The 13713-nt window shown below is 41.0% G+C and overlaps 1 protein-coding gene across 1 annotated transcript in view; it reads right to left on the bottom strand.

Annotated features, from left to right (window-relative positions):
- RNF212B (ring finger protein 212B) overlaps positions 1–13713 on the bottom strand; it is a 37560-nt gene that overhangs the window by 3040 nt on the left and 20807 nt on the right. The window contains exons 5-13 of the mRNA XM_011930859.1: positions 11414–11529; positions 10138–10198; positions 9396–9424; positions 7398–7444; positions 7127–7169; positions 5848–5908; positions 5413–5461; positions 1765–1804; positions 771–868 (exon numbers count right to left, since the gene is read on the bottom strand). Of these exons, the coding sequence (XP_011786249.1) occupies positions 771–868; positions 1765–1804; positions 5413–5461; positions 5848–5908; positions 7127–7169; positions 7398–7444; positions 9396–9424; positions 10138–10198; positions 11414–11529 (544 nt within the window). The remainder of the gene's footprint in view (positions 1–770; positions 869–1764; positions 1805–5412; positions 5462–5847; positions 5909–7126; positions 7170–7397; positions 7445–9395; positions 9425–10137; positions 10199–11413; positions 11530–13713) is intronic.

Here is a 13713-nt window from a genome sequence, read left to right on the forward strand (position 1 = left end):
GGGGTTTCACCGTGTTAGCCAGGATGGTCTCGATCTCCTGACCTCGTGATCCGCCCGTCTCGGCCTCCCAAAGTGCTGTGATTACAGGCTTGAGCCACCGCGCCCAGCCCTTTTTGTATTTTTTTAGTAGAGACGGGGTTTCACCGTTTTAGCCAGGATGGTCTCGATCTCCTGACCTCATGATCCACCCATCTCGGCCTCCCAAAGTGCTGGGATTACAGGCTTGAGCCACCGCGCCCGGCCGGAAACACAATTATTAATTTAAGAAATGGGTTATAAAGTCTGTTCTTTTCCTGTGAGGACCAGGTACTGGCAGAGGTCTGAGATTTAACTATGAGTGGAAAGATAGGCAATATAAAGATTTAGGTGAGCTATGGAAGATGGCAGCCTCTTAACAAGAGGACTAGTGGTACCACCTTTACTGAAAAAGATGCGGAAAAGAATGGATATTGGCCTTATAATCCTCAGAACTAAGTGCCCAGCATTTTCAATATAAGGACTTTTGAGAAGCCAGTTTAATCCTATAGGCCAACCTTCTGGCTAAACAGTAGGACTTGACTGGTGACAGGATGAGTGCTAATCAGGCAAAACCCAGAGTTTCCCTTCACTCTGAAGAAAATGGGATGGCTCTTAAAGAATATTAAGGAGCCAACTAGAGACAATGCTCTTTGGGGGGCAAACTTCAACATCTTGTCATCTTGAAAATCTTCAGTTTAGTATATGTGTCTATAGTTGAAGCTCCATTCCTTTAGAAATGTTATTTAACTTACCAAAATTGTTGGGGGTGAGGACTCTTGTGTGGCCTGAATGCCCATTTGGGGATGGTCTGAAAGAAAAAATTCCCTGTCCAGAGGAGGCAGATGAAGGTCTAAGGAAAGGAAATAAAAGCATCAGCAGAGAAAAGGAAAGGTAAAAGTAAAAATAAAAAGCATATGTAATGGAAGAGCCTATACAGTTAGGCCAGAGAGGAAAAAAATCCCCTGCTTGCAACTGAAGATAATTTTTTTGTTTTTGGAGACAGGGTCTCACTCTGTTACCCAGGTTGGAGTGCAGTAGTATGATCATGGCTCACTGCAGCCTTGACTTCCTAAACTCAAGCAATCCTCCCGTCTTAGCCTCCCAAGTAGTGGGGACCACCAGCACACACCCACTAAGCCCGGGTAATTAGGTCTCACTTTGTTGCTCAGGCTGGTCTCCAACACCTGGGCTTAAACAATCCTCCCACCTTGGGCTCCCTAAGTGCTGGAATTACAGGTGGGAGCCACTACCTGGCCAAAATACAGTAATTTGGATGTATATTAAACACAATGCTATCCAACTTCCTTTTTGCTTATAAGGCACATTATAAACTTCAGTGGTACAAGCCAGTGGAGAAGTAACCCTAGGACTGCTGGCAGAGTTTTGTTTTTTTTGTTTGTTTTTTTGAGACATTGTCTCACTCTGTCACCCAGGCTGCAGGGCAGTGATACTATCTCAGCTCACTGCAACCTCCACCTCCCGGATTCAGCAATTCTCCTGCCTCAGCCTCCTGAGTAGCTGGGATTACAGGCATTTGCCGCCACTCCCAGCTAATTTTTGTACTTTTAGTAGAGACAGGGTTTCGCCACGTTGGCCATGCTGGTCTCGAACTCCTGACCTCACGTGATCCACCCTCCTTGGCCTCCCAAAGTGCTGGGATTACAGGCGTGAGCCACTGCACCAAGCCTGCTGGCAGAGTTTAAGTATGAACACATCCCAAGAAAAAGGAAGCACAGTGTTACTCACCTATAAGATAGGCTGTGAGTTGAAGCTGGTGAAGGGGTTTCTGGAAAGCATAAAAATAAGCCTATGAGATCATCCATGAACTGAAGAAGAGATTCAGGTATACTTGGGGCCAGGGCAAAGGAAATGGAGATAAAAGATTTTTAGTATATACGTTAGGGTTGGGGGCTAATGCCAAGTGAAAAAGCTCACAAATCACATAGCAGTATCTCTTATAGGTGCTTTCCTCTCCCTTTCATGAGTCTGTGGACTGAGATCCCTCACTGCCTTCATGTGCTCTAATGTATCTGTGCCTTGGCTTCCCCTCTAAGATGGAAATCACCAGAAAGAATGGGTAAAGACAAAAATTAGTTATGAGTGACATCAACAAAAATGGCAGAGCAAAGACCTCCAAAAATTTCCTCCTCCATAAAAGCAATGAGAAAATTGGCATAATGGTCAGAATCAACTTCTTCAGAAATCTGGGAATTAACAAAGGACTTGTAGTAATCTGGAGAATGTTTATTCAAGAAAAATAGCAGAATGTTAGTAAAAACAGCAAGGTTTGTGGCATTTTAACTTGCTTTATTGCCATTTCTCCTTCTCTGGCTCCATGGTAGTCTTGAAAACCAACAGGGCACACTCATGGTGAAAACCAACAGTCTGGCAGTCACTAGAGGGGATGGAACAGGGTTGGAGCTTTTTGAAGGACTCATTCCCAGAGAATTGTTATTATTTGACCTGTCTAGTGGTTCCCTGGAAGACCCCACTTTCAAGGTTGTCTTTATTTGACAGCACCAGGATTTGGAGCTCAAGTTCACCAGGACTTGGAGCTCAGAGCTTACCAAGTGCAGAAAAACCTTTCTCCAGTCTGTTGAAAACAATTAGAAGCACTTGTTTGGCTGCCTAAGGAGATAAATATCAGCTGGGACAAACAAAAGGCTAATCAAAAAGCATGACATATAGAAAACAAATAACAAAATGCAGAAGTCAGTCCTTCCTTATCTGTAATTACATTAAATGTAAATGAATTAAAAGGCAGAAACTGGCAGAACAGATGAAAGAAAAAACAAGTCCAACTATACACAGTCTACAAGAGACTCACTTTGGATTCAAAGATGCATATAGGTTGAAAGGAGAAGGATGAAAAAATATATTCCATGCAAAAAACAGTGAACAAAAGAGTGGCTATACTAATATCAGACAAAATAGACTTTAAGACAAAATTGTTGGGCTGGGCATCGTGGCTCATGCCTGTAAACCCAGCACTTTGGGAGGCCAAAGCGGGCAGATCACTTGAGGCCAGGAGTTTGAGACCAGCCTAGCCAACATGGTGAAACCTCGTCTCTACTAAAAATACAAAAATTAGCCAGGCGTGGTGGCACGTGCCTGTAATCCCAGCTACTCAATAGCCTGAGGCACGAGAATCACTTGAAGCTGGGAGGAGGAGGTTGCAGTGAGCCGAGATTTTGCCACTATACTCCAGCCAAGAGGAGAGTGAGACTCTGTCTCAAAAAAAAAAAAAAAAAAAATTGTTACAAGAGACAAAGGCATTAAATAATGATAAAGGGGTCCATTTATCAAGAAGAGAAACATTTATATATGCATCTAACAATAGAGTCCTAAAATACATTAAGCAAAAATTGAGAATTGAAGAGAAAATAAGACAATTTGACAATAATAAGGACTGGCATGGTTGCTGCCTATAATCCCAGCACTTTGGGAGCTGAGGCAGGAGTATCGCTTGAGCCCAGGAATTTGAGACCAGCCAGAGCAGAACAGGCAGACCTCATCTCTACAAATACATGAAAATTGAAATAAAAAAATATAGCCAGGTGTGGTGGCACATGCCTTTTGTTCTAGCTACTCAGTTCTAGCTGAAGTGGGACTATCGCTTGAGCGTGGGAGGTGGAGGCTGCAGTGAGCCACAATTGTGCCACTACACTCCAGCATCAGCAACAGAGCGACACTCTGTCTCAAAAAAACAAGAAAACAAAAAACCAAAAACCACAATAATAGTTATTGACTTTAATACCCCACTTTCAATAATGGACAGAACAACTGGACTGGATCAGCAAGGAAAGGAAACAGAAGCGTACTAATTGAGCAACACGATATACTAACTAAACCTAGCAGACTCTATAGAATACACCACCCAAAAATAGTAGAATATATATTCTTCCCACATACACATGGAGCATTCTCCAGGATAGACCACATGTTACGTCATAAATTTAAAAGGATTTAAATTACTGAAAGTCAAAATCTATAACAGGAGGAAATTTGGGAACTTCACATATATGTAGATATTAAACAACACATTGATAAACAACCAATGGGTCCAAAAAACAAAAATCACGAGGGACATTAAAAAATACTTTGGAATGGGATCGGGCGTGGTGGCTCATGCCTGTAATCCCAGCACTTTGGGAGGCTGAGGTGGGCAGATCACCTGAAGTGAGGAGTTGGAGACCAGCCTGATCAACATGGTGAAACTCCGTCTCTACTAAAAATACAAAAATTAGCCAAGTGTGGTGGCATGAGCTTGTAGTCCCAGCTACTTGGGAGGCTGAACCCAGGAGGTGGAGGTGTCAGTGAGCTTAGAAGGCGCCACTGCACTCCAGTCTGGGTGACAGAGTGAGACTCCATCTCAAAAAACAAACAAACAAACAAACTTTGGAATGAATGAAAACAAAACACAGCATGCCAAATGTTATAGGATGCAGTGAAAGCAGTGCTACAGTGAAATTTATGACTGGAAACATCAACAGTAAAAAAGATCTCAGATCAATAATCGAACCTTCCACCTTAAGAAACTAGAAAAAGAACTAAATCCAAAATAACGAGAGGGAAGGAAACTGACTAAACCAGAAGTAAATGAAACAGAAAATAGAAAAAATAATACAGACTCTCAACAAAATGAATTCTTTGAAATGATTGACCAAAAAAAAAAAAAAAAGAGGAAAAGACTCAAATTACTAAAATTAAGAATAAAAAAGAGAACATTGTTGTTACTAACCTGAGAGAAATAAATTGTCTAGAACATCTATGTTTTTCAAAGGAGTGGGAGATTTCAAATGTGGGAGATTTAGTGGGAGACTATTTGGAGAATTAAAAAAAAAGATATTTGGGAATTTCAAATTATTTCTTGTGAAAGTCCTCTCTGATACATATTTCTTTAGGTACTGGTTAATGCCTTTGAAAATGGTAACAACAGTAATAATTTTAAGGGGTTTTAGGTAAGAAATTAAGTAAGCATACCCAAAATATTCCTTCACTGGAATATTTTTATGTTTAAAACACAGCAAAGAAGCCAGATACCCTTCAGGCCAACAATCGGCATCTTCTGAACCTTCTTTTTATACTTAGCTTATAATGCCATCTTGTGGCAATTCAAAAAAATCCAAGTCAATTTTACTGAAAAGTTACCCTCCATCTCCTAACCAGAGGTTTTCAATGACTTTCTATCACTCAAATCTTTATTTTCCCCTTATTAGTTGGAAAACAAAAATATCATTATTTGAAAAATTTGTAATATATGTATGGATACATGGAATCACTGTCTGGAAAAAAACAAGTGAAATGGCATTATATTATGCATAGAAAACCAGAAATCTGCAGATCTCTGCATAAAGTAGGTTGATTTCTGACACCCTTTCCCCCCCACCTCACCGTTATAAGAGTCTCTGGGAGTTCTCCGTCCCTGCAGACCTCTGCCTCCCTGATAGACAAATAATAAGCATCAATTAATAAATATATCTCAGTTATCTGGCTTCCCTATTCCCTATTTATCTATAGCTACAAATTCAAGCATATATTGTTCTACTACAGTGGGCATACTAGTCTAAGAAAGATCCATACTTCACTCCTTCCAAAATGAACACTATGGACATTGTTGATTCAGTCCTTAAACACTTTCACTACTTCCACCCCTATTTATTCTCTGTCATTTCTAACATCAGGTGTCCATTGCCAGAAGAAAATAGGGTCCAGTAAGACATCAGATAATTTATGCCATAACCAATATAAATTTAAGTTCTTGATAAACCTTTGCTTTCATTTAGCATTAGAAACTTCAATCTGAAAGATAAGGTGAACATTACTTACTTGTCCCAAGCTACCAAAGCCAGCCTCTCTATAAGGAATAGATTCCGCTGAGGAGGACCGACTGTATAAGGTGAAACAAAAAGAAAAAAAAGGCAAAAAACCTAGTTTTACTTGTTATTGTTGTTGTTTTTTTGTTTTTGTGTTTTTCAGACAGAGTCTCACCCTGTTGCCCAGGCTGGAGCATAATGGCATAAGCTTAGCTCACTGCAACCTCCACATCCTGGGTTCAAGTGATTCTCATGCCTCAGCCTCCCAAGTAGCTAGGACTACAGGCATGCACCACCATGCCTGGCTAACTTTTGTATTTTTAGTAGAGACTGGGTTTCACCATGTTGGCCAGGTTGGTCTCGAACTCTTGACCTCAAGTGATCCACTCGCCTTGGCCTCCCAAAGTGCTAGGATTACAAGCGTGAGCTACTGTGCCCAGCCTCAAAAAACCTAGCTTTATATGTTGTTAAAACACAGAACACTTGTTGTTTTTTGGGGAAGAGGCATATGCCACTAATAGAAAGTCTCTGAAGCTGGACTGATGTGAGGAAAACACTTTCCCCTTCTAGTTCTGAGAGACTTCCTCTTGGCTCCCAGGAGGAGGGATTCCCTGACTTTGACACACATGGCCACCTTGGCACAAAAGTCTTGTGGTATTACAAAACAAATTCGTTTTTATGTCCTCTTCTCCCTTTCCATCTTTCAGCATAGACTTAACTCCCTTAAGCCCAGACATCTGTTGGGACCTGACCCCCAGTCATTGATTGTCAGTTTGTCAGGCAATCTGGACTTTCCAGTGTTGCCACTGAGATGGCATGTCAAAAGAGCAGTGTTTCCATTTCTAGATTGTGGATCTTCAGATAATTCTGCCATTTTCATTTCACTTCCTGAAAGTCAGAGTTGGCTTGTGAAACGTTGTTAAACAATATGCTAAATGTGAAACGTCAACCCTCACTCTAAACTTTCCCTGTTCAGAGCATGAGATGAAGATTTCATTGGGATTTATAGTGGCTTTCTGATTTTTGGTAGTCCACTGAAGAAGGGAGTTTGAAAGTTGTTGTATACTGTTAATGATTGTCTGCCCATGTCCTGCCTGAAATACCATGATCGTTTATGGATAGTATCTTTAATAAAGCTGGATACAGTTTGGCACGGGGAAAAAAAAACAAACCCTAGCTTTAAACTTCTACACAGACCTAAAATTTCATCAGTCCCAATCTGAGCCACAACTAGATATTTCTTTTATCTTCCAACTTTTGCCAACAGTTTTAATGTTGCTGCGTAGGCTTACCTGACCACTTGACTGCTATGCTGGAAACTGGGTCGTGGGGTAACTGAAAGAGAATAAACTACAGAATAAAAAGTTGCCATCAATCGTGCACCTGCCTTGCCTGGCCAATTTGTTGTGCGTGGTTATCTGGTGATATAATGTTTTCATATTATACATAAAGTTAGGAAGATCATAAAGTTAGGAAGATTATTGTCTCTGAGAGGAAACCATCTTCTACATAAGGAAAGGATATTCATCTCACACAGATATTTAGGGGAAAAATATTCTCCACCTGACTGCGATGGGGAAGTAATGCCCACTGGTCGAGGTGTGGTTGACCTGCAAGGAAAAAAAAAGAGGTGGCTCTAATCTCTCTGGGCAGAGGTTAAGTGCAACTTTAGAGAATCAATCAGATCACTGTTTATAGAAATAATAGCTTCCTCTCTGAGCACAAACTGCTTACTCTTATGTATCATAGGTAGCATCCTGAAATATGGAAGCAAAGTTTCCACATAAAACCCGTTGCTTTCCAACTCCCTAATTGGAGCTTTCTCCACCTCTGTGTTGCCTATAATGGAAGCTTTAAAGTACACCTTTCTTCCCTCCTCAGTGCCTTATCAAGTACTCTCAACTATACATCTATCCACCCATTCATACATCCCTCCATTGTCTCATCTACTAGAAAAAGTCTCATCTCATCAACTAGAAAAAGAACTAAACCCAAAATAACCAGAAAGAAGGATGCCATCCAATGAGCATATATTTGGGTCTATATTTCCTAGATCCTGAGATGACAAAAATACCTAGAATAACTGAGAGGCTTACAGGCTAGTGGGAGAGATTAAAAAAAAAATCAGAGCAGTGTTTAAGTGTTGTAATGGGCTTATCAGAAGAACAGGAGGACAAAACAACACTAGACTGTAACTTCTATGAATGTAGGGCCGTGTCTTTTTAATCCATAATGCAGGGCAGATATTAAAATATATATATAGTTTTTTTTTTTTCAATTGTTTGTTTTGAGACAGAGTCTCGCTCTGTCACCCAGGCTGGAGTGCAGTGGGCGATCTCCGCTCACTGTAAGCTCTGCCTCCCAGGTTCACACCATTCTCCCGCCTCAGCCTCCTGAGCAGCTGGGACTACAGGTGTCCGCCACCACGCCCGGCTAATTTTGTTTTTGTATTTTTAGTAGAGACAGGGTTTCACCATGTTAGCCAGGATGGTTTCAATCTCCTGACTTCATGATCCGCCTGCCTCAGCCTCCCAAAGTGCTGAAATTACAGGCGTGAGCCACCATGCCCGGCCGATACTAAAAATATGTTTAAGAGTTGGTAGAGCATATATATCACTAATTAGAAAGGACTGGTAGCATATATCCAGCCCATAACATAGTACCTGATAAACAGTAGGCACTTAATATTTACTCAATGAATGAATAGACCATCTAATTCCACCTAATGCAGTCTTCACAGAGGAAATGACTGAGTTGAATTTTGAAGGATGAGTAGTGTAAAAAGTAAAGTAGAGTTTCCTCTTTAAAGGCTTTCCTCTTCGTCTAATTAGGAATAAACAGTAACTTCTCTTAAAAGCAAAATTTATTTAAAGACCTGTACTAACATTCTTAAATATCTGCTAGCCGTAATAAAGAAATCAATGTAATTTATGTTCTTAGCTCCCACAACTTAGCCTAAATATTTGCCCTGGCATGCTTACATTGGTCCAAGCAAGCGTTAGGTTATAGCCTGTTCCTTCCTTATTTGAAGGTGTTTTTACCTTTCTCAGCATTCCACAAGTTACTTCCTCCTTCCTTGGTTCTCCTCTACCTTTGCCTCTTTTAAAAAGTTCTAAGTTGTTAGCCAATCGGAACACATACAGAATGTGAGGTCCCGTTCCAGCCAATGGAAACCGGACGCAGCAGTAAGGTAGATGCGTCAAGTTATAAATGACCCTGTCTCCTTTGTTCAGTGTAATCTCGTGGCAAAACTGCTGGCGAGTGTATCCTTTCTGCAGGAAGTAAAAATGTCCTTGCTGAGTAAATTAAATTTATGTTCAAATGCTATTTCTTTATGGCACCAGGGAACCAGCATTTCAAACGGTAGGATTTCATAAGATGACAGTCAAGGGTGAGCATTACAATTAAGATTTTACTTCGGCACTTTCAATAACTCTTTCTTGCAGAAGTGAAAGCCAAATGCATTAACCATTTTCTCTCTCTGAGTTCACACAGCCAGGAGTCAAGAAAGAACAGGAATTTTCAGGGGGTTGGGTTAGTATGGAAGCTGATAAAACTGACCTGCTTCCTTGGTACCGACTTGGAGATTCCTATAGGTGAAAAAACCAGGAGTGAAGAAGGCTACAACTGAGGATCCTAATCAACAGATCTTCAATCTTACTTGCTAGCTAACTAAGCTCAGTGCCCCTTAGTCATGGTTGCTAAGATTCCCAGTAGGAGGAAAAGTAGCAGCAGTATTTCCTTAGGATATTATTAGCTTTGAGGGGATAAAATTTTAGTTCTTTGTAAGAGTGCATAGGGAATCCCATAGACTAACACAAGCGGGGAAATATGGAGTCTCTGGGGAGAGAAAGGAAAATGACACACTACAATGTGCTAGAATAATTACAGGAGTGGGATCAATAGGAAAATTATATAAATACACAGAATATTCTTAGGAAGAAAAACTATTTAGGAAGTAGAGTGTGATGCAGAGGAAGGGTCCTAAGGTGTCTTGAGTTTCTCGAAGAGAAATTTTTAAGTTGCAACAGCTGTCTCTTCTATAAGAGAACTTTCCAAGTGGTAGGTCATGACTCACTGATGTTCAGGAATAGGTTACAAGTGTGCTATAAGTTGATCCTTTCAGTCCCCCAAGGTCTGCTGAGACCTCATCCATTTACTGTAGTGTGCTTATTGTACAAATATCAATTTCTGTGTGTGCCATGATGAGAAAAAGATTAGGAAACACTATTCTATATAATCAGCTAGATAGATGAGAAAAGTAACAGAGAAAATAATAATAAGGAAAATCTATTTCATTCACCTTTAGAATGGCTAGAAATTTCTTCAGTTCTCCATTCTCCTTCCTTAAGACTGACAATTCTCTAGGCAAAAGATGGAACCAATCAGCTGCAGCAAATCAGGGATTAAAAACCTGATTTTTTTATTATTATAACTATTAACATTTAGTTAATACTTATTGAGAAATGCTTGCAGCTATACAAGCTATTTCTATCAGGAATTTGGTGATTCAAGGAGACAATGGCAGGGTTTTGATAATGAGAACAATTAGGTGGACAAAATAAGCAATTACTTGGTATGATTTCAGGGGAATTTGCAAAGAATTCCATTTCCTCTCCCCACACACACACACCCCTCGCCTGCTGATGTCTAAAAATTTTTATCAAGGATTCCATCTTGTGGTTGCTTTGGCAGAACATACAGTAAAATTGGAACAATACAGAGAAGATTAACATGGCCCCCAAAGAAAGTTAACATGTAAATGCTTGAAGCATTCCATAAAAAATAATAATAATAATAATAATAAACTTTGAAAGAAGAGAAAAAAGGATTCCAGACCAGCTTGGACAATATGGAGAGACTCCTCTCGACAACAAAAAAAAAATACAAAAATTAGCCAGGCATGGTGGCGTGCACTTGTAGTCCCAGCTACTTGGGAGGCTGAGGTGGGAGGATCACTTGAGCCCAGGAGATTGAGGCTACAAGGAGTGTTATCAGTGTGAATCAGCTACATCTGACTTCTCAAGGAAGCAGAGGTTTTTTTTGTTTTAGTTTTTGAGACAGTGTCTCACTTTTTCACCCAGGCTGGAGTGTAGTGGTGTGATCATAGCTCACTGTAACTCAGACTCCTGGGCTCAAAGGATCCTCCGGTCTCAGCCCAAGTAGCTGGGACTACAGGTGTGAACCACCATGTCTGGCTAATTTTTTATTTAAAAACTTTTTTTGTTTTTAGAGTCTCGCTATGTTGCCCAGGCTGGCCTTCTCCTGGCCTCAAGTGATCCTGCTGCTTCGGCCACCCAAAGTGCTGGGATTACAGGTGTGAGCCACTGCACCTGGCCTGGGAAACAGTTTTTGATACCGGGAAATAGAAGAGGAAAACTATAAAGTGAGGAGAGCCTCTGGAGGGAAGAAAGAAAAAAATGGAGATTCAGGGGATCAAAAATTCTATACCCGATTTTCCCAAACAAACAAATACATATGGAGCAATTTCCAGGCTTAGCAAACACAAGGAAATAAGGGCTGTCACTTCTTAGAAAGAAAAAAAAAAAAGCTCTCTTGTGATTTGATATGTTACTTACTTGTCCTGGCTGACCAGTGCCTGCTGTGCCTCCTGCATGGCTGTTTCTAACTTTGTAATTCTATGCTTATAAAAGGCGATGAGGAGATCTGTTTGTTTCTTCTGGAAACTCCACACCTACTAGGGAAAAACAAGCCTTTGACATACTCTCCCATAACTCCTTTCCCTTCACTTCTGGCAACAAAGGGAAAGCCATCAAATCTTACTTTATTATACTGCTCATTTTCTTCTAGAACATCTGGCCTAATAAACAACGTCCCAGAACTAGAGAGCTCAGCACTTATTTCCAGGACACTAGCCTTCTAGTGTCTTTTTTGTTGTTGTTGTTGTTGAAACGGAGTCTCGCTCTGTCGCCCAGGCTGGAGTGCAGTGGCCAGATCTCAGCTCACTGCAAGCTCCGCCTCCCGGGTTTACGCCATTCTCCTGCTTCAGCCTCCCAAGTAGCTGGGACTACAGGCGCCCGCCACCTCGCCCGGCTAGTTTTTTTTTTTGTATTTTTAGTAGAGATGGGGTTTCACCATGTTAGCCAGGATGGTCTTGATCTCCTGACCTCGTGATCCGCCCGTCTTGGCCTCCCAAAGTGCTGGGATTACAGGCTTGAGCCACCGTGCCCGGCCCCCTTCTACTGTCTTAATGAGAATATTCTACCATAGCAGAATGACCCTTTAAAAATACAGTTTTTCATCCTGTGCAAGAAGAGAGATTTTTTTAAAAACTGTTTTTCAAGCTTAGAATTGGTTCTAACTTGTCAACTATTAGTTTGGATCAGCTTCCACATTCATAGCTATTACAGAGCCTTGGTGACCAATTTACTTTCCCTAAAGACACCTACACAGAGTCATCTGCAGGCTGCTTATGCTGCTATAGGAAAGGGTGGAGAGGCACAGAAGGAGATTAACTATGCTTGAATTTTTTTTCTGGGCATGCACACATAATTTTATCTTTTGCCTCACTTTACCATTTGCTATACTAATGTGTCTATCATGGGATTGCTGAATCAGATCAAAAGTTAATATTTAGAAAGTGTTTTAGCTTTGTCAGGCTCTACTTTTGAGTACACAGCAGTATTTATGTCTCATCTGCTTCCTCCCTGTTCAGACTATAAACCCTCTTTTGTCTAGGGTCCTTTCCTAGATCTTGGTACCCTTCTCATAAACTTTTTGTTCTCACTCAATTTTCAAATTGCTCTTGCCACCTTACTAAAGAATTGTACTTAAGAGTTTTCTTTCTACTTAAAGGTAAACTAAACTAGTTCTAGATAGATAAGAATTTAGTCTATTATTTTTAAACCCTCATTTTTAATAAAACTAATATGTTTATTTTAAGCTATGAAAAGAAAATGTTTATTTTAAGCCAGGCATGGTGATCACGCCTATAATCTCAGAGACTCGGGAAGCCAAGGCTAAGGCAGGAGGATTGCTTAATGATAGGAATTTGAGACCAGCCTAAGCAACATAGCAAGACCTTGTCTCTACGAAAAATAATTTCATTTATTTATTTAATTTAATTTTTTTTTGAGACTGAGTCTCGCTCTGTCGCCAAGGCTAGAGTACAGTGGCACGATCTCAGCTCACTGCAACCTCCGCCACCCAGGTTCAAGCGATTATCCTCCCTCAGCCACCTGAGTAGCTGGGACTACAGGCGCCCGCCACCACTCCTGGCTAATATTTGTACTTTTAATGGAGATGGGGTTTCACCATGTTGGTCAGGATGGTCTTGAACTCCTGACCTCTTGATCCGCCCACCTCAGCCTCCCAAAGTGCTGGGATTACAGGCATGAGCCAACTGTGCCCGGCCAAAAAATAATTTTAAAATTTTAGCCCGGTGTGATGGTACATGCCTGTAATCTCAACTACTTGAGAGGCTGAAGTGAGTGGACTGCTTGAACCCAGGAGTTTGAGGCTGCAGGGAGCCATGATTGTGCCTCTGCACTGTAGTCTGGGCAACAGAGCAAGAGCCCAACTTAAAAAAATTATTTGAGAAAATTTGAATAGTGGAGGCCAGGCATGGTGGCTCATGCCTGTAATTCCAGCACTTTGGGAGACCAAGGTGGGCAGATCACTTGAGGTCAGGAGTTCGAGACCAGCCTGGTCAATATGGCGAAACCCCGTCTCTACTAAAAATGCAAAAATTAGCCGGGCATGGTGGTGTGCACCTGAAATTCCAGCTAATGGAGAGGCTGAGGCAGGAGAATCACTTGAACCCAGAAGGTGGAGGTTGCAGTGAGCCAAGATCGTGCCACTGCACTCCAGCCTAGGCAACAGGGTGAGACCCCATCTCAAAAAAAAAAAAAAAAAAAAA

The sequence above is a fragment of the Colobus angolensis genome, unplaced genomic scaffold (assembly GCF_000951035.1).
Source record: "Colobus angolensis palliatus isolate OR3802 unplaced genomic scaffold, Cang.pa_1.0 Scaffold88, whole genome shotgun sequence".
Lineage (NCBI taxonomy): Eukaryota > Metazoa > Chordata > Mammalia > Primates > Cercopithecidae > Colobus > Colobus angolensis.